The 21,860-nt window shown below is 35.8% G+C and overlaps 1 protein-coding gene and 1 long non-coding RNA gene across 4 annotated transcripts; both read left to right on the plus strand.

Moving 5' to 3' along the window:
• The first annotated feature begins 2,569 nt into the window (after window positions 1-2,569).
• Window positions 2,570-19,492, plus strand: LOC134251262 (tyrosine-protein kinase SRK2-like). 2 transcript variants are annotated; one of them, XM_062733643.1, is made up of 11 exons: window positions 2,570-2,726; window positions 6,652-6,938; window positions 10,257-10,356; window positions 13,497-13,610; window positions 14,018-14,121; window positions 14,463-14,615; window positions 14,831-14,983; window positions 15,316-15,575; window positions 15,874-16,027; window positions 16,259-16,390; window positions 18,728-19,492. In XM_062733643.1, the coding sequence occupies exons 2-11, from the start codon at window positions 6,758-6,760 to the stop codon at window positions 18,931-18,933; spliced, it is 1,557 nt and encodes a 518-aa protein (XP_062589627.1). In that variant the 5' UTR covers window positions 2,570-2,726; window positions 6,652-6,757; the 3' UTR covers window positions 18,934-19,492. The 2 variants fall into 2 exon arrangements, with proteins under 2 accessions (XP_062589627.1, XP_062589629.1); XM_062733645.1 differs by having other exon boundaries at window positions 18,379-18,869.
• A 699-nt stretch (window positions 19,493-20,191) lies between these two features.
• On the plus strand, window positions 20,192-21,860 carry LOC134251263 (uncharacterized). Of its 2 annotated transcripts, none has more exons than XR_009988704.1 (2): window positions 20,192-21,015; window positions 21,156-21,860. It is a non-coding gene; the product is annotated as an uncharacterized LOC134251263 (long non-coding RNA). The 2 variants fall into 2 exon arrangements; XR_009988703.1 differs by lacking the exon at window positions 20,192-21,015 and adding an exon at window positions 21,111-21,125.

Raw genomic sequence — 21,860 nt, forward strand, 5'->3', positions numbered from 1 at the left:
TTATATAGCAAGAAATTTTTATACTCGGAAAAAAAAAAATGCTGAAGTGTAAGTCCCTGCACTGATAAGTGACGCTGTACATAATACTTACTTTACGTACTTTTTGGTGTTGCATTTAGATTTTAACATGTATTCGTATAAAATCGATTACACAGCTAAGCTGTTGTCACCTTAATTTAAAACCTTTCCAGTTTTCGTGTCGTTATCAATTTCTGGGTTTGTCATTTGTGGCGGTCAGCTGGGTTCGATCGCCGGTGGCCAGATAGCTCAGTTGGTAGAGCACCTGAACGGAGTTTCAGGGGGCCCGGGTTCAATTCCTGGTCTGGTCCGCTGCATTTTCTCCTCTCCCGTTACATTTGGTGCCGTGACCAGGATTTCTGAATAGAAACCATGGCTTCGCTAAATTCAGATTCTGATAGTGTAGGAAGAGCTACATCAACCCCTAGAGTTGATAGGTTAAGTTCAAGCCAAGGTGCTAGACCTAAGCTTATGTCAAGAGTCAAACAGCCCTCTTTGTCCTCTCCTGTGAGTGAGATTGAGATGCATGAGAATAAACTAGATACTAGCATGAGTTTACAGGTTTCAGATTTAGAACAACTGTTGCAGGACCTCACTACAGACTTTGAGAAATGTAAGCATGAGATTGAGGAAACTCTTTGACGTAAACGTCGTGTGTCATTTGCTGAAGGTAATGATAGGGACAGGCAAGCAAGTCAGAATGAAGTTGTAAGAGAGACAGTGACACCCTTAGATAGAGTGAGAGAAACAGAGAGTTTGAGTACCTCACCTGCACAAATAAACTTTGCACAGAGAGACAGAAGTGAGAATCTCAGTAGGTCACAGACAAATATAAGATAGTTAATGAATTCATTTGTAGATTTGGTGTCCCTAAACAGATTCACTCAGACCAAGGTCGCGAGTTCGAGTCGGAGCTATTTTCTGTCTTATGTGAAAAGTTAGGCATTGAAAAGACACGCACTACTCCATATAGGCCACAGTCAGATGGTTTAGTTGAGAGGATGAATAAGACACTTTTGCAAATGTTGTCAGCTTATGCAAATAAAAATAGGGATAATTGGGATGACAATATACCCTTTGTTCTTATGGCATATAGGTCAACCATTCAAGAAAGTTCAGGTTGCTCACCAAATTTAGTCATGTTTGGCCATGAAATTATGAGCCCAGTTGATCTTATGTTAGGGAGTCCTCCTTCTTCACCTATCCCCACTTGCCCTGTAGAATATGTAGAGTGGTTAAGAATAGTTTTAGCTGATTCTTACAATTTTGTGTCAGAAAATCTTAGGCAGGCAGCATCAAAACAGAAGAAGTACTATGATAGGGGATTAAAACCTAGAGAGTTTACAGAAAATGACTTTGTCTGGAGGTGGTATCCACCCTCAGCTGGTGTTAAGTTAGGGTTAGGATGGATAGGGCCATATAAGGTTATCACGATGATCACAGATGTAACTTATCAAGTTCAAAAAGATAATCTGATTGTTGTACATGTAGATCAGTTAAAACCCTATGAAGGCATTTTAAGAAACTGGACAAGTACTTTTCATATAACGGGAAAAAGACAAAGTGATCTGGCCAGTCAAACCCGGCTGACTGCCACATTCCTCCCTCCTTAAAGGTCTTTGGCCCTCCAAAGACCCCAACCCAGGTTCATCCCTGGCAGGTCTTTCACCTGTCAATTCCAGGGCATGGCACGGCACCAAATGTAACGGGAGAGCAGAAAATGTAGAGGACCAGACCGGGATTTGAACCCGGGCCCCCTGAAACTCCGGTCAGGTGCTCTACCAACATATTGGCCACTCGAACCCGGCTGACCGCCATATTTGCATTTCTCCTTTCCTACTACATTTGGTGGCCAGTGTGTGGGGCCTTGTTCAGGTTTCAGTGTATGTGTAACTTAGTAATTCCTAGAACCTGTGTCTTTGAGGTCAAAGACCTATAAAAAAATCGCCGGAAATTCAAGGGCACCTGGTTGCAATATAGGATGCCCTGGAGCTGACAGGTTAAAAGACCTGCCAGGGATGAGCCTGGATTGGGGTCTTTGGAGGGCCAAAGACCTTTCAGGAAGGAATTTTCCGGGTTTTCGCCAGTGGCCAGATAGCTCAGTTGGTAGAGCACCTGACCGGACCCCTGTGTCGCTGCATTTTCTCCTCTCCCGTTACATTTGGTGGTGCCATGCCCTGGAATTGACAGGTGAAAGACCTGCTAGGGATGAGCCTGGGTTGGGGTCTTTGGAGGGCCAAAGACCTTTAATGAGGGAGGAATGTGGCGGCCAGCCGGGTTCGATCGCCGGTGGTCAGATAGCTCAGTTGGTAGAGCACCTGACCGGAGTTTCAGGGGGTGTCGCTGCATTTTCTCCTCTCCCGTTACACATTTAAAAAATGAATATTACAAAAATATCAACCTTTGTTTACACATAACATGATAATTCTATCAAAATGATACAAAACCAAAACTATAATCATAACTGAAAAAAAAATCAAAAACAAATATTTCATCTAACAAAAAGACAAAGTGAAAGTACAGTTCGTATTTAGAGTGACCTCCCCTTAGTTCGTAATCGTGCCGCTGAAGACAGATCGTGTCCGGAGTTTATGTACATATTACTTCCTGAAATTTGTTTCCACCTACTTCCCTTAATGTGTGTAATATTGTGACAGTAAAAAATGAAATTCAAATGGTTGAATATAGGATTGATCGACAGATAATTGGTAAGTTTTCTTTTTAGAAGAAACATTCTTCTGTGTCGCAGTGTATGTTGATTTTGGTGGGGCAGTTTTATCTGGAAGCAAACCACTTCCTTGTTGTGGTACGGCACTTGCCCAGGTGTCGTACTCAAATATGGCCGGTAAAAAAAAAAACAAGACATGGTTCTCACTATTTGATGTTGATATTGTGTTTAGTGTTGTGTGGATGTGACTGTGTGAGTGTAATATGTATATTTCATTTAGTGGACTCAACTAGCATGGAAAATTGACTTAGCTAAAATTACTTTTAGCCTGCTTATGTCTTGATTGAATCGGTTTTCCATTACTGGGGGGTTGATGTCATTTTGGACAGATATATTAATTAATATCGATCATAAGACGACTGAATATGCCTGACAGTTTGTTTATTTAACAACAGAAATCATGTCATTGAAATGTGTTCTAAAGTCTAACTCTGAGGCTAGTAACAGTCAACCCAAATTGTACAAAGGTTAGGATTTTTATCAAACGGAATTCATTTTACAAGCATCATACATATTTTGTTCATTGTTGAAAGTATACTTCACTTTATGCACTTTATAACATTTTGGATATCGCTCTTGAACTTATTATGACACTGCCATTATATTAATGACTTTGTATCATTTACACCATTATTTAAAACATGTACACTTGTCGTTAATACTGTCCCATGTTGTACCTGGCATTCAGGGTAGATTGAGGCCTCAAGAGGGGATCAGAACTCAGGGTTCGAAATTAACTTTTTTTAGTACTAGTCCGCACGGACTAGTGACTTCTAGCTTCCACTAGTCTGCAAACTATTCCACTAGTCCGCCCTATAGTATGTAAAAAGAATAATACAAATCTTAAAATTTTATCAATTAATTCAATGAAATATGTGTCCACACATCAGTTGGAAGCATGTGGTGAAAGAAAGAGGGTTTTCAACTTTCAGAAATCTCCTCATGGTCACGTCCTATTCTATTGATCACAATGTAGAAAACGCTTTATCTCGGTTGCGTTTCTCGTTTATTTTCAAACATCTAAGAGACTCGGAAATAAAATTAATAAAATGTGAACCGATTCAAGACTTATATCCGGATTTTCACTAGTCCGTACGGACTAGTACCTTACAAAGTATGCTAGTCCGACACAATTTTTACTAGTCTCGGACTTACGGACATGAGTTAATTTCGAACCCTGGAGCTTGAGATAGGAGCTAGATTCAGTTATTAAGGGAAAAAGATCTTTTAAAAATGCAAATGTGAGAGATTGACTCATTTGAGTATTTATGGCCAAAATTACATGTAGATATAAACCTTCCCCCTAAAACTGGATGGGATAAGGGGGTGGTATTGATATTCAACATCCTCATGTAGTGTGGAGACAATGTAGAGCTCTTGGTATTTAAGGATTTGGTCACAATTTAGAGGAAAGATTTACAATGGAATAGAATTTGAGGTAGAAAAAAAATGAGCAAGTTATCATAATTTTGGCACAAGAACTTCTTATTTTATTTACAAAGGGATGATTTGTAGGTTAAAGAACAATGTTATTCATGTTATTTTTAGAAATTAGATTGACATTTGTGAACTGTTTCTTTTTTGGATAAATCAAAATTACTCTTTCAGAAACTTCCACATGTAATTTAAGAATTTTTGGTATATCATATTAAAGACAATGACATTAAGTTATTTGTCATCTTTCTGATAACACAATCTAAGTCATTCAATGCAAATTTGGTTAAATCATGTAAATCAAAATAGAAATTTTGGGTCATGTTTAAAAAGACTTGAGACTGTCTCTGTGAGTGGAGTATTCAGTGCCAAGTACCTGATATCTGTACATCAAACACTTAGGGACACGGAAGGAGACTTTTTTCCTTCACTTATCCTGCATATACATGCTAGCTACATATTTATGTGAGTGAATATATAATTAAACTTCTCACCAAATAAGCCCTAATTATTCACTTATCAGCAACATGCAGTCACATCACAACTGTAGTAATTGGTCTGTACTCTTTTTTTTTAAGATATGAAGACACACAATATCACTCACAGGTCAGAAACAAGTACAGATTTATAGACTTGCAATAAAAATTACATGTAAAACAATCGGGCTCACTGTTTAACCCACGAACTAGTAATAATAAATCTTACAGACTGAGATTGTATAATGGTAGACATGACATGGTCAGGAAGAGCATGACGAGATAGTAATGTGACTCAGGCATGTAAAAATGAGGACATACATGTATATTGAAGTATTTTACTGAAAATGGAGAAGCAAAGTGCTGGTCTATTTCCCTAAAGACTCTAATAAAGTAAAGGTACTTGTATCTTGTGTGTAATTTAGAAAACGTACAATTGAGACCATTACAGCCGGATTTAGGAGGCGAATAATGAAGCAGGTTTCTGAAGTGTTTGATTCTCACTTCCTTTGTTGATGACACACGCTCAAATAGATCCAGCTCATTTTTTATTCATATGAACTTGGTAAATTTTTAAGTACAAGACATTATTATATGTCCCGTAGATAGTGGGAGTATCAGCTGTAGTGAGGTACACACCCTATCTGTAGATTTCGACTCTCAGCGAACCAGGAAGAGTAGAAGATGGTTTAAATCCTCTCGTTTTTGTCGGATAATGCCACTCTATTCACATCCCCTGTGATACAAAATCAGACACCCTTACAAGTAGTTCTATCTAGATATGACAGTGAGACTTCATTCTGAAACAGGAAGAAAAAGAAGATTTTGCTGTGATAGGTCAAAGATATAGATACTTGTACTTTTTAATGCTGAGCTTACTGTCATAAAAGTTGCACTTATTCAAATAAAAATTCTTCATTCAATTTTTAAAAAGTTATTTTTAAGTAGTGTTTTCACTTTTAGAATTGGATGATTTCCATATTATTTATTAGAAAGATTTCATGATAAAGTTGACAGTGTTTTTTTGTCTGTGTATGTATAGTGATTGCAGAGTCATCAATCCATATTAAGCAATGTCTATGGTTGATATTGGTTTTCATTGGTAAATTAAAGCAGCAGTTAAAGAGAGAAAATATTTAAATGGGAATGTGGAAATTCATACATAGGAATCATTTATGCAATATTTGCAATAAGCTATATTTTCTGTAATTTCCACCTTGTACCATTTTCTTCACGCATTCTGAAAAAGAGGAGATACACTTATACCCTTGTCTGTCTGTTTTTGTGTCTGCCTAACTTGTCTGTGTTCATTCCAAGTAGTTTTTGGCAATTTTCTCAGCAACTGCCTTTTGCTAATGCTTGAAATATTGCACAGTTTTTGTTTTGGCATGTTATGGTGGGATTCCTTTTTGTATGAATTTGATGTCAACTTCCTGTTTTTCATTGCATCTGTCTGTGCCAAATTTCTGTCACAGTATGTTCTATATTAGCAACTCCTCATTGCAGATGCTAGAAGTTTTAGCACAGTTTTTATTTTGGCATGCAATAAGAGTGGGATTCATTTTTTATTTTTGTATGATTCCAATATCATCCTGTATATCTTTGTGTCTTTTGGTACCAATATACTGTACATGTACATAAATTTGACGTATTCAAATTTAGCGCAGTCACTGGGTATGGAGTTGTTGGCGTAATCATGAATTAGCATGACACATGTCCCTGCATATATGGAATATATCTGTAAATGATTTCTTAGCAATATTCATGAATTAGTGCATCCTTCTCTGTGCCAAAGCCGCTAAAATATGAAGCCCGCTTTTTTAAGTACACATACAGTACTCACATGAGAATGGGAGGTATTACTATAGTAAGCATTAGCTCACAGACTTCTTGTATCTTTATACTGATGAATCAATCTCCATGTCCATTGTTTTTGTCACTTCTTCTAATGTGAATGATAACCTGTGTAAATATTTTCTTCTTTTCTTTTTATAGAAGACATGGACCTACGATCAAATTCAGCATCATAAATTTCAGTGTAAGGTTGAAACTGCATGTAATGTGAAACAAATATTAAGGATATAAACTGTGTTGATTAAATATGGGAGCTTGTTGTGCTAAGAATGAACAGCCAACTGATACCAAATTAACTGACATTAGCACCGCTGGTGACACAGGCTTAAAAACGGGGAACTCAACAGGAAAGAAGAAGGAGCGCTACACGAAGGACCCCACAACTTTATCCTTAGTAGTAGAACCTCCACCCAGTCAAACGACCACAGGTGAGTGATCTGTTTTCTTTCTGTTCATTTTGACAGCTACGGGTGAGTGTCAACCACTGCTCCCAGTTATCTCAATAGCTACAGATGACTGTCCATCTACCTTCCCACACACCCGTCTCAATAGCTACAGATGAATGTTTACCTGTCCTCCCACCAACCCATCTAAATAGCTACAGATGACTGTCCATTTACATTCCAACACACCCATCTCAATTATACAGATGAATGTTTACCTGTCCTCCTAACCACTCATCTCAATAGCTACACAGTAACGAATGTTTACCTGTCCTCCCACCAACCCATCTCAATAGCTGCAGATGAATGTTTACCTGTCTTCCCACCCACCCATCTCAATAGTTACAGATGAATGTTTATCTGTCTTCCCACCCACCCATCTCAATAGCTACAGATGAATGTTTACCTGTCCTCCCACCCACTCATCTCAATAGCTACAGATGAATATAAATGTTTACCTGTCCTTCCACCCACCCGTCTCAATAGCTACAGATGAATGTTTACCTGTCCTCCCACCCACCCATCTCAATAGCTACAGATGAATGTTTATCTGTCCTCCCACCCACTCATCTCAATGGCTGCAGATGAATGTTTACCTGTCCTTCCACCCACTCATCTCAATAGCTGCAGATGAATGTTTACCTGTCCTTCCACCCACTCATCTCAATAGCTACAGATGAATGTTTACCTGTCCTCCCACCAACCCATCTCAATAGCTACAGATGACTGTCCATCTACATTCCAACACACCCATCTCAATTATACAGATGAATGTTTACCTGTCCTCCTAACCACTCATCTCAATAGCTACACAGTAATGAATGTTTACCTGTCCTCCCACCAACCCATCTCAATAGCTGCAGATGAATGTTTACCTGTCCTCCCACCCACCCATCTCAATAGCTGCAGATGAATGTTTACCTGTCTTCCCACACACCGGTCTCAATAGCTGCAGATGAATATTTACCTGTCTTCCCACCCACCCATCTCAATAGCTACAGATGAATGTTTACCTGTCCTTCCTCCAAACCGTCTCAATAGCTACAGATGAATGTTTACCTGTCCTTCCACCAACCCGTCTCAATAGCTACAGATGAATGTTTACCTGTCCTTCCACCAACCCATCTCAATAGCTGCAGATGAATGTTTTCCTGTCCTCCCACCCACCCATCTCAATAGCTGCAGATGAATGTTTACCCGTCTTCCCACCCACCCATCTCAATAGCTACAGATGAATGTTTACCTGTCCTCCCACACACCGGTCTCAATAGCTGCAGATGAATATTTACCTGTCCTCCTAACCACTCATCTCAATAGCTACAGATGAATATAAATGTTTACCTGTCCTTCCACCCACCCGTCTCAATAGCTACAGATGAATGTTTACCTGTCCTCCCACCCACCCATCTCAATAGCTACAGATGAATGTTTATCTTTCTTCCCACCCACCCATCTCAATAGCTGCAGATGAATGTTTATCTGTCCTCCCACCCACTCATCTCAATAGCAGCAGATGAATGTTTACCTGTCCTTCCACCCACTCATCTCAATAGCTACAGATGAATGTTTACCTGTCCTCCCACCCACCCATCTCAATAGCTACAGATGAATGTTTACCTGTCCTCCCACCCACCCATCTCAATAGCTACAGATGAATGTTTATCTGTCCTCCTAACCGCCCATCTCATTAGCTACAGAAGAATGTTTACCTGTCCTCCCACCCACCCATCTTAACAGTGACAGGTGAGTTTTATCTGTCCTCCTATTGACTCACTTCAGTAGCTACAGGTAATGATCTACCTGTCCTTTTACCTAACCACTGCAATAGCTGATCTTTATGGGACATTATTGTGAAATCGTGGTTGAAAGATTTGATCTATGCAGCTAACTTATTCATTTAAATTTGAACTACATTTTTATTATAACATTGCTTGAAAAGGATGGGGGTAATAGAGAAAGGGGTGTCCATCCATTGGTCAATCCATCTGTCTAGCTGTCCATCAGTCTTTTATGCTTTGGGTACCCCATGTTTTATCAGCAACTCCTCTTAAACCACTGAATGAAATTTTAATGATATTTTCACGGATTATTTATTTCATAGTGCCATTGTGCAACTTTTATTTATCTCCCATAGCAAAACATGGAATTCACCATTATAATCATAAGGGAAGCTGGGGGTATCATATGTGAACTCAGTGCTCACAGTACCTTGTGTTGTTTTGAAAGAAATCATTTGTCTATAAAAGGGACATGATAGGATGCAATTGTAAAATTAATAATTAAATTTTTTAGAATAATGCCCTGACTTATCTGTTACTGGAGCATTCCACACTAATATATAATAAAAGCATGTTTAAAAACTACTTAATCTGGAAACTATTAAAATTACAAATGTTTGGATGCATTTGACATATATTCTAACAATTTCACTAGGTAAGTGTTTAATGTGATGAAAGAATGTTTTTGTCACTTAATTCTTAGCATATTCATCATTTTTAATGCAAGCTCAATTCAATAAACTTATGAAAGTAATTTTTGAATAAAATTAGAATTTTAAATCATAAATGATGAAACTGTGTCCATGCAGACCACTTTAAGGAGGCTTAAGGGGGTCAACAGTTACAAATTGATCTTTCTCAGAATGAATCAGTTTAGAGGCAAACACCATATGCATGTGATACATGTACTGGAATACCGATAATACCGCCTAAATATGGGAAGTTGAAGATAAATGGACACTGCCATTGTATTCATATGGGAGGCGGGGGTATCATTTAGTGAGCTCATTGCTGACAGTACCAACAAATTTTTTTTTTATTAACCACCCGATATAACTTATTTTTTAGATCTGATATCTTAAAAGCTATCAGCTATCATTTGGCGAAGAAAAATTTCATAAATTTTAGTTTTAAAATTTGATCATTTTGTTTTATCTTTAATGGAGCTCTTCTTCTAAAGGAGATCAAAGTAGTCTAAAAATGGCCCCAACCACCCAACCCCTTTAAGATTCACTTTTCAGTCACTACTTCTAGAAACACATTTTAGGATATGTCATTAAGCTACCTGCACCTGTGTCTTTATTCATTTGCTTATAAGATTCATTGTATATTGACTGACCTAAGTGAACCAAGGTGATATTTAACATAAATGATGTATACTTTAACTCAAGTACAAAAAAATTGGTTTTAACATCTTGCAAAAATGTCCAATTTCTTATTCTCATCTTTGCATATTTTGGATTTTCACACCCAGTTTTGAAGCATTGAATTTGAGACAATAACAGTGTTTTGTTATGTGTTGTAGCTTACAAGTCGTCACTGCGAGCCCTTTATGACTACGATGCCAGAGCTGATGATGATCTGAGCTTCAAAAAGGGAGACCTTTTATACCTACTGGATGACAGGTAGGGTAATTAACAAGCAAGTTACAACAACATTTCACCTGTAAGCCATCAATAGAATAACATCTGAAGTTGAGGTCCTTCCGTACAATAGTAAACTGATTTATTCTGTGTTGATATGTAACTTAATTGACAAACACAGAGAGGTAATCAAAATAAAGAAAGCAACAACAATGGAATCAAAAACTTTGCAAAAAAAAGAAATACAAAAACAAATCAAAAACAAAAATTTTATATGTAGTAGCAAGTAATTTCACCCCCTCAAAGGTAAAATATTGAAACAAGGTATCGGGGTTTTCTTTTGGAATCTGAAAGGGAGAGGGTTGTGGGATTGGTATTCCTCCATAATCCAGATTTTTAATAGTATACATGAGTACATTTTTGGCAAGTTTTGGGCATACTTACATGAAGGGAAAAGGAAAAGTAAAGAAATGAACCTGATGTTCCAATTTTTTTTTCTCAAAAGGGAGTTTATCATACTGGGTTCATAGTCTTCTAAATTATTAAAAAAAAGAAAAAGACATAAAATGTCGAATGTACACATACACTCACTCTTGTATTCATTATGTCCTCAAACAAACAAATCAGTTTAGCAGATAAAGGTTTCAGACAGATATAAGTTTAATGCACCTCTGTATGTTATATGTGACACAGTTCATGTAAAATTAACTGTTAAGGGGTCTGCTAAGATAAGCCCAGGTAGATGTGACACTGCGTCAGTCCGTTCACCGTGTATCCTTATTTCACTTCCTCCTCGGAGCACGTCATTCAGCGATGATTAGTCTTAATACTATACTTACATGATAAATGTAACATAAGTAAAACAAGGCAGATAAAACACTCAGTCTGGAAAACCAAGGTTTACAGGCAGGAAAAACCCTTTTATTTCTGTTTTGAAAGAAAAAGTAGAAGGTCAAAGCACAGATGAAATAAAGCACTAATTCAAGCAGTAAAATTTAACTTATCTACCACTGTTACCAACCCATTTGTTTTTATTTGGTAGGACATTTTTATATTAGATTGATTATTTAAAAACAGAGCACTAGTGAGTTATCATTGATATATTTTCCCGCCATGATTTTATTTTAGCTCAAGGTCAGAGTAAGACATCTACTACAGTTCACATAGAGAGCACATGACCTTCACAAAACTTACTTTTACCTTCTGACATACAACCAAACCAGTGAAATATAAACCGATTCAAATATAAGTACCATCCATTCACATGCTTATCCATAACATCCTTATCTCTTTCCCCCTAAAACATTATAACATAGTTTTCTATTATTAAAATGTCATTTCTATAAATGTGTAGACAGGTTAATGAAAAAAATTGAAGAGCCTCCATTTTCCTAAAAATTGCCCCTACATATATTTATCTGAACTAATATAGCACAGTTTTTTCCCAAATTTCCTTGCCTATAAGTCTATTTGTATCCCCTTTGAATACAAAGACATGAAAAATGTAAAAGAAAGTCAATGATTTACCTATATCAGTAGAGAAGGATAAAATCAATAGTTACTGTGAAAGTTAAAGGTTTAATTTATCAGCCTAGTTTGAAGTAGTTTCTTATCTCTTCTAAATTCTTTAAAGTACAAAATGGCAATAAATTAAAAGCTAGCATTTTGATTTGAAATATCAATTACTGTTTTTAAGATAATTTGTAGTCACTGTGGTAAAACATTAGAATAGGCTCTATGTTTAAGGGTTCATTAGCTTGACTAAGATTGAAGGAACTTGTTTATGTAGCAGCTTTTTATCCCATTATAATTTATTTTTTGTGACAAATATTATGGATAAGGGAGACTGCAGTATAATCCTTAAAAGTTATAATATTTCAGTCAAAAACATTTTTTAAAAAGCTGAGTAAATAAACAAACAAAAGCAATAACGAAAAAAAGACCAAAAAATCAATATGATCAAGTAGATAAGAAATCGTTATAAACAAGAAGTATTTATTTTGTTCAATGTAGGTCTTCATCATATTCATCACATAGAAACTTTTAAAAACTGCATCTTTTTTTGTTCATGTTTTATATATATATCCAAGTTCATGTAGTTCTTAAAAGTACTTGTACTAGGTTTATAGAGCTGTAAATTCAATTTTTTCCACACTTTTATTTATTCCTTATGTGAGGAAAACATTTTATATTGAATGTTAATGATATGATTTTGTTTTATTACTTTGCAGTTTTGGGTATGAGAAATACTGGCGTATTAATCATTATTTATTAAATGTAATGACTGTATTCACATGATTATTAAGTTGATTTTGATGGCATTTTAAGAAAATATTTCCTGATAATTTGATTGGTGATATTTTACATGTGTATATTCAATATTACCATTAATATAAGATTGTGAAAATTGTGTAATGGAGTTAGTATCAATTCTCTAATAGCTATGTATAACAAGCATGTAAATGTGTCGTCCAAAGTGGGACTCAAACCATCATGGACCTCCCGCTGACCTTGCCGGTGCTCTACCACGAGTTACCAGGCTGACGTATACAATGCCCGTTACATATGTTTCCTTGAAAACTTCATTATTTTTAATGGTACTCACAAAATCCTATTTTGGGGGGTAAGAGCCCAGTCTTAAGGGTTTACACACATGGACCTGGATTGTATCTGTCCTGTCTTATTGGTCTTGTTTGCAAGTGTATAAAGTAAAACGGTACACAGAGCATGCTGGTAGAGATTTTATTGTTATACTGCAATCAGATATGGATTTATGTGTATTCTGAAGAGATTGTTGTATAGACATCAATTTAATTGTCAACACTGGTTTAATTATGTTTAAGAATTACCTGGTAGTATAAGTTTCTGTCACCACTGCAAATCCTAAATCTCCAAAACAGTATTTTCTCATATTTATTATGCAGCATTTATTTGTAAAGTGTAGCCAATAGAACTGTCTATTGTTTGTCTAAACTATGTCTAAACTAATATTTATACGTGTACTAGTCATTTATGTACCCAATGTAAGGTGTTTTATATTAGATTGAAATGTCTTTTATGAAATTGAACAAAATATTCAGGATGTAATTGATTATTTTTTGGCAGTATCTTTGAAATTTCTAAATTAATAAATGATCATTAATTTCATAGGTCTGATGTATGGATTATTTTGTTTATTTCAGTGACTCTGATTGGTGGTTTGCCAAACATGCTAACCCTAACTACAGCAACACAAAGGCGGAGGGATATGTCCCAAGGAACTACGTGGCCAAAGAGGACTCACTCGAGTCTTATGAGTAAGCTGGTTTAAGTTTCAAAGTCTGTCTTAATTTATATTCCAAAGAAACTGTCTTTCCCTGATGACTACTTCAGTTTTCTCCCAAATGGATTATGTTCCACTGAAGTCTTTAGTTTAGATTTTCCACTAAGAATCATTCTTCTTCTTCTTAAGACCCCAAAGTCTTCTTTTTTACGAGATGGTGTTTCTTCTTTTTCTTCCTCAAACATTCCAACATCTTTTCCCTCATGTTATCTATGACTGTTTAAATTTTTGAATTAAGATTTTGGAAATTATCTTCACTGCCAATTGTCCCATTGGTAAGTAGAGGAAGGGATAAGACACTTTAGTAGCTAAGACGTCAAATGAAATAAAGCCATTTTTTAAATGATTTATTGACACAAACCAAATCTGTGTTCTTTCCAGTTGGTTTATGGGCGCTTTATCCAGAAAAGAGTCCGAGAGACTTCTGTTGACCCCTGGAAATGAGGTCGGATGCTTCCTGATCAGAGAGAGTGAAACCAGCCCAGGTTTGAATTTAATCAACAAGCTTCAAATATTACCTCTACAATTGTGAAGTTGAATGTTGGTACATGTATCTAGAACACCATTAACTCAAAAGCCATGGATATGTTAGATTATGTGTCCATCATCCTAACCACATTTTCGTTATGTATTTTAACTTCAATCTCTCAAATCAACGGTCATCTCGATGTTTTCTCAGCCCCACCAAGTTTGAGATATAACTAGCTTTATGTGATTTTACCAAGATACCAACTGTATCATTTTGTTAAAAAAAGAGAAATACTGAATTACTATTTTAACTACAAAACTGCAACATATTTTTACAGGACAATTTTTTTTTCTTCAGGAAACTATGTGCTGTCAGTGAGGGACTATGAAGAAGCCAAAGGTGACACGGTCAAACATTATAAAATACGCAACATGGACAATAATCGTGGTTACTACATCGCAGCAAGGAGGGTCATGACCTCCCTCCCAGAACTCATCAATCACTACTCAGGTAATTAAATCACTACTCAGGTAATTCATCAACTTATTGAATAGTACCTTTTAACATCAACTTTCATTCTAGAGAAATTTGTTTATTCTTCATCAATTTTGTAAATTTTACAGGGTCATTGTTTAGTTTGTTACTTTGACACATTTACTGCAAGATAATAGTAAATATTTTTAGCCTCTTTGTGTATAATTGACGAGGTGTTTTTTTTTCTCCAGGTCAGTCTGACGGGTTGTGCCGGCAGTTAACAAAACCTTGTCCTAAATCCAAACCCGTCATCAGTCTGAACAAAGACGCCTGGGAAATCCCAAGAGAGTCGCTAGAATTCGCCAAAAAGCTGGGGGCGGGACAGTTTGGAGAAGTGTGGCGAGGTACTGGAGATTCTGATATTAGATTTTCATTCCATAATTCATAATTATTTGTATTTCGAGATATACCTTTCTTAAAAAACTGTGTAGCCATTCTGTGTAAAGGTTACAGAAACAAGATCACAATTCCCCATTTGTTTATAAGCAGGCCACATACTTCTGTATTATAAACTTAATACTGAAATACTAGCAAATTTTTGCCAGGGAACATTTGATTTGATAACCGTAAGGTCAACAGGAGATGACTTTTAATGGTGTTTCTTCAGATCCTTTTGTAGTGAACTATATTGTTAAAGGCTTGATTGTACTCACTTATAATTATGTTTCGATCTTAGGCAAATGGAACAAAACAACAGATGTTGCTATCAAGACTCTAAAGCCAGGGACGATGTCGAAGGATGCGTTTTTGGAGGAGGCTAACATTATGAAGCAGTGTAAGCACGATAAGCTGGTGCGACTGTACGCTGTGTGTACGGACCAAGAGCCTATCTACATTGTCACAGAACTGATGTCCAAAGGGAGCTTACTGGACTATCTCCGTGACGACGACGGACAGAACCTCAAGTTTCCACAGCTGGTGGATATTGCTGCTCAGGTAAGTGTGGCTGTAGACAAGCCCGGTTACAATAGACTGAGTTAAACAGACCCCTCTGAATTAAATATTAACTAAAGTCAGTTTCAAACCGTAGAGCATAATTAAGCTCTAGTGTTCATTCCTGAAGTCAAGTGTCTGATGGGCCACATTAAAGAGACATCAATGAGTCAAACTACATCTAGCAAATGGATGAAACATGCTATACCTGAATGGGAGGAAGGGGTAGATTTATATCACACCCATCTTTCATTTCTTTCTAACCATCAGTTAGCTTTGTTAAATATAAGTTTCTGTACAGATTGCAAGTGGTATGGCATTTTTGGAGGAGAAAAAACTGATCCACCGAGATTTAGCTGCTAGGAACGTTTTAGTGGGGGACAACAACATTGCAAAGGTAGCAGATTTTGGCCTGGCTCGAGTTATAGAGGACGATGAATACAACCCTAAACACGGTAAAAATAATAAACCACTACACAAAGATTGGGAAAATTCAGTGTATATCAGTTATGTTCTAAAATTTCTGAAAATGTTTCCATTTGTATTTCATTAATTGAAATTGCATTGCTTAAGATTCAAATGAGTTAATGATTGATTAATGCTATAGATTTGTAATGTCTGGATACTAAATCCCCTTAGTTTAATTGGTATATATAAATGATATATATTGTAATACATGTATACAGGTACCAAGTTCCCCATTAAGTGGACGGCCCCAGAGGCAGCTTTGTATGGGAGATTCACCATTAAATCTGACGTCTGGTCATACGGAATTCTTCTGGTAGAAATCGTCACACACGGCCAAGTTCCATATCCAGGTATGTACAGGGTTTGAATCTTATCAGGTTCTACAGGGTCAGTGTTTGTTTTGTGATAATAGATAACTGAATTGTCCTGCATTGCCATTGGTCGCTATAATCCGCTATTAACTTCCTTCAGAGCTGCATTTTTTTTTACTGATATTGTGAAGGATAATATTGATATGTACTCATAATTTATAATGTTTGTTTAGTGATAACAGTATGTAACCAGAATTAAAATTGTCTGCTCTCTCAAAATGTATGTCCAATATATACATTTCTATCCGTGCTTATGTGTATGCATGTGTTTAATTAACCTGCATGAACAGACTTCTACTACAATTGTAGTTTAAAAGCATTGGCTGACTTAGATCAGATATTTATGTCATAGGATCAGAACACCATAAGATAATCTTAATTATTAAAAATCCATCAGAAAATCATCGTCGCAAACCACGGCCTAAATGTACAATCCTCTCCCATTCTAGCCGTGGTTGCATGAGAAGAGAATATTTCGTAGCTCATTAAAATATTGACCAATGCAAGGAAAGCATAGTCTGATAATGAACTTTGAGCGACTTTTCAATACCCAATCAAGTGTACGGAATACTGCTGATGTAAATTGTTGATTTCCATTGCGATGGATACAAAACTTGTCATTGAATGAATATGACATCATAATAGAGAGGCGTAAATATTCAAGATTATGACACTTTTATGATCAAGCAGCCACAAGTAGGAGAGAGCTATATGCACACTCCGAACCGTGGCTTGAGACTATGTCAGAAAGTGGGCATCATTGAACAAGTTGAAACCATGGAAGTGGGACCAACATGTGTACTTTCTCATTTAGATTCATGAATGTTTCAATGTCTTGACTTTTAATCAGTAAAAGTGGACCTTTTTTCTTTGTTAATTTAGATACAACAGCTTTCTTTCATTTCCATTTTCAAACTAAAGTGTGCATCCCTTTTTCAGAGTTAAATAATCTATGATATGTTTTTAATGCCTGATTGTTTCATGAAAGAACTGAAGAATTAAGAAAACTACTAATAACATGCAATGAAAAATTACTAATTAATCATGTTAATGTTGAAAAATGTATAAAAATAAAAAAAAAATTACATTTATCTTTGTATGAAATTTTAGAATCTACTAAAAATAGCAAATACTAATGGCATTAAGTTTGGACTAAAACAGAAATAAAACCTGTAAAGAAAGACAATTAAAGAAATATATAAATAAATAAATAACTTTAAAATAAAGAAAATGCTTTTTAGCTCACCTGAGCTGAAAGCTCAAATGAGCTTTTCTGATCACCCTTTGTCCGTTGTCTGTCCGTCCGTCCATCTGTAAACTTTCACATTTTCAACTTCTTCTCAGGAAACACTGGGCCAATTTTGACCAAACTTGGTACAAAGCATCATTGGGTGAAGGGGAGTTTAAATTGTTTAAATAAAGGGCCTAGTCCCCTTCCAAGGGGAGATAATCAAGAAAATACAAAAATAGGGCGGAGTCATTAAAAAATCTCAAGAACCACTGGGCTAAAAAAGCTGAAACTTATGTGGAAGTCTGGAAGCATCCTTGGGTAATGTAGATTTTAAATTGTTCAAATCATGACCCCTGGGGGTAGGGCAGGACCACAATAGGGAATCCAAGTTTTACATTGAAGAATATAGGAAAAAAATAAAAATCTTCTTCTTAAGAACCACTGCGCCAGAAAAGCTGAAACTTATGTGGAAGCATCTTGGGGTAGTATAGATTCTAAATTGCTCAAATCATGACCCCTGGGGATTGGGCAAGGTCAAGATAGGTATTACAAGGGGGGAAAATCTGTAAAATAATAAAATGGCCAAAGCTACTTAGGTGAGTGATGTGGCCTATGGACCTCTTGTTATCTATATTTCGGTATATTATATGTACATGTATGTTTATTGCTAATATATATTTGTATATGAATGTGCATGATATATATAGCATGACGTGCATATGCTATACTTTGTCAGGTATGCAGAATCGTGAGGTTCTAGAACAAGTGGAGAGAGGGTATCGCCAGCCCAAACCTGTCAGGTGCCCCGATTCCATGTACGAAATGATGATCAAATGCTGGGACAAAAAAGCAGCCAACAGACCCACCTTTGAATACCTATTCAACTTCTTTGATGACTACTTCATATCGACCGAACCAAACTATAAAGACCCAGACGACTAGCTCTGGCTCTAGCACTGGCGCCTGCTCTTTAACTGACTGCTTTAATGTTAATCACACTCTGTAAAATGTAAAGGATATATGTATACTTGGGGAACTACTTTCATTAAAATCTGATGTTGTGTACGTCTGCTCCCTATTACTAGGTATGGCCAACCGTGAAGTGCTGGAACAAGTGGAGCGAGGATACAGGCAGGCCAAACCCCCCAACTGTCCCGACTCTATGTACGACATCATGAAGAAATGCTGGGACAAGAAACCAGCCAACAGACCCACATTTGAATACCTGGCTAGTTTCTTTGATGATTACTTTGTTTCTACAGAACCAAACTATCGGGAAGCTGATGAATAACATAAAAATTTTCTGTTTTTAAAATTTTATTTAGTTGTCAATGATGAAATATAAGAGATGGTAAGAAAGAATACTATTAGTTTCAATTACATTTTATTTATCTAATATCGACAATTTGAAGCAAATACTTTGTGGATGTGATGATTTTGAAGGTCACATTTATTTTTCCATCATACACCCCACTGTATTTTCTCTATTTATCATATGATAAGCAGATCAGATTAATATTTTTTGACTTGAGCTGTTTACAAGGCTAGCCCTCCATCATTTACAGCATAATTTGATATCTGTGATTTTTACATGAAAACAACGAGCTTCCAACATGCCACATACTTTCTGTACCAGTCGTACGTCATCACAGTACGTAGTACTAAGTGTCCATATGTGGTGACTTGTAAAGATGTTCTGTACTTTTATACAACAGTGTATTAAAATGTGCCTTTGTATTATGATCACCGCAAACTGTTAGTTTAGAACACTGTTTACATTCCGAGAAATTATCGTATGTGCCTTTACTTCATAATAATAGCAACTAAGTACTAAGTAGCTGCCCCTAAAATGATTAGATCTAACCAAAGATAAATTGACTGTGTTGTAAGTCAGCTCAGGGGGGGATTTTCATGTACAGATTGTAGATGCTATAAAACAGTGTAGCGGCCCATGTAGAATTTTGTAACTATATATACTGTTATATTGTTGTTGTTTTTTGTACACAGCTTTATCATGTTTTGTACACCATCAGCATTCTAAGAACTTTAACTATTCCTTATCCAATCCAGACACAATTAACTTTGTTATTTTTATTATACCTATGTTATCATTGTTTTATTGTTAGTAATACCTTTACTTTAATGCATGGAGTGTGAGAGAGAGAAAGAATGCATAGCTGAGTGTATTTCATTATACATGTATATCTAATATGATTTTGATGACTTTAATATACATTTTTCATTCCATTGTTTAATATGAGATTTTCAATATTGTACCACACATTTCTTGTAGCACATTATTGTTATTTAAACTGTGTATTTAGAGACAGTACTTCATATGCAGGCGAATTTGCATTCCTATTGACATCAGAAATATATTGGTGCAAGTCTGTTAATTCCTGTGAAATTCATCATTGTATCAATTTTTCTAACGACCAATTACAATCTTGTTATGTATCCTGAAATATGTATATAATAAGGAACAAATCACTTACTGGTACACCACCCCCCTGTTTTATGAAGTACATTCCATGTATTGATGCTAGTTCCAAAAGAAACAATGAACAAAAACATTCTTACATTCCATATTGTATCAAAATATTTAGATATTTGTTACCAAATCACAATTTGACTTATGTATAGCTGTTGAGTGTCACCAAACCATAATTCTACTTTTACTTGGCTATAGTGCTTGCCAATCTCTGAAAGAGAATTTAGGTCCAAACTTTGTTTTGGGAGTAAACATAAAATTGACTGAAATATACCATAATTACTTGTCTGTCAATCTATTTTTGCATCATATTTTGTCTAGAAATTGTGTCTAGAACTTTTCTATATATTTTTTTTCAAACTTGGTAGGAATATTTATCAATTAAATGTGTGCCTTTATGAGTGTATTGATTTATCAGATTTTTTAAAAAGTCTTTTCACTTTGTCAGCTTTTATTAATGTATAATTTTTGTCCAAGCATTGACTTTTTTTTATATTAATCAATTATTACTCTCATTTGGACTGTGTCAGGCTTAAGGTCACAAGATTTAGAAATTTAATTTCTTCTAGTACATGTATCTTTATTTTTATAATGGAATAACAATGCAAAACTTTACCTATAGCTCAAAGCTTTATTCAGACTTAAGCACATGTCATAACACTGACCCAAGGTCAATTTGACAAGGACAAGGTCACAGAATGAAATGTAGAACACAGTATAATGAACAATACAGTCTGTAGACTCTGTTATAATGAACACCAGGGGGATTGTCCCTGACCAGTGTATAGATGTCAAGGTCACTTGGACAAGGACAAGGTCACAAGACTGTAGAATCTGTATTTAACAAACACCAAGGAGGTTGTCCCTGACCAGTATATAGCTGTCAATGTCAATTGGAAAGGGTCACAAGACTGAGATGTACAGTATATAGAATCTGTTACAGCTTGTATAACAAGCACAAGGGGGATTGTCTAGAACACCAACATATAGCTGTCAATCAGTATGCCCTTTGTTGAGTTGAGGTCAGGGTCATACAGTGGTCCCATTAGGACAGCTCTAGTTTGTCTTGAAGTCATTTTACATGTCTTTTGTCCATTTTTTTCTTTCTGTTAGTGCTGAGATGCTTCAGTCCCATTGTGTAATAAAAATTACAAGGACTACTCATTGATCATAAAATTTGCTCTGTTTTCCTATTTCCCCTTTTTGTTTTGGTATATATTAGATGAATTTTTATGGATGTATCCATTTTTTGGACAGGAATGTGTATGATTTATCAACTGAAAAGCAAGCAGCAATTTCAGTAATTCATGTATACAGAGAAATTTTTTCCCCCATTTAATTTTTGCCCCTTTCATTCCACTCACAGGTAAGCAAATTCAAATGGGACAAAATCAAAAGCAGACTGTAATTTCACAAACAGAATTGTGACTGGGGCAATTTAAAATGGGGGCAAATTTGTTTGCATGTGTGAAAGGGCAAATTAACACTGGCCGCAAAAAAAATGTATACAGTATAAGGTCAATTCTGTGTTGTTTTAAAATCAAAAGTGGATCAGTGTTTCTTGCAGTTAGGAAAGCTTTAAAAGACCACTCTTGAGAGATATTTATTGAAGACATTTTTACTGGTTTTGTATATATATAAATATATATGTATATTTTTTTAATCAATGAAATAAAATACATGTATTGTATAGTCTCATTTTTATGATATAAATATGACATTTCATT

This window comes from Saccostrea cucullata, unplaced genomic scaffold (assembly GCF_032062105.1).
Source record: "Saccostrea cucullata isolate Sc308-1 unplaced genomic scaffold, CSIRO_AGI_Scuc_v1 ctg272, whole genome shotgun sequence".
NCBI classification, from domain to species: Eukaryota; Metazoa; Mollusca; class Bivalvia; order Ostreida; family Ostreidae; genus Saccostrea; species Saccostrea cuccullata.

Coding starts and splice junctions, on each gene's coding strand:
- LOC134251262 (XM_062733643.1), top strand. CDS start 6,758: ATGGGAGCTTGTTGTGCTAAGAATGAACAGCCAACTGATACCAAATTA. Junction 6,939..10,256: donor ACCCAGTCAAACGACCACAG/GTGAGTGATCTG, acceptor TATGTGTTGTAG/CTTACAAGTCGTCACTGCGA. Junction 14,616..14,830: donor ACTCATCAATCACTACTCAG/GTAATTAAATCA, acceptor TTTTTTCTCCAG/GTCAGTCTGACGGGTTGTGC.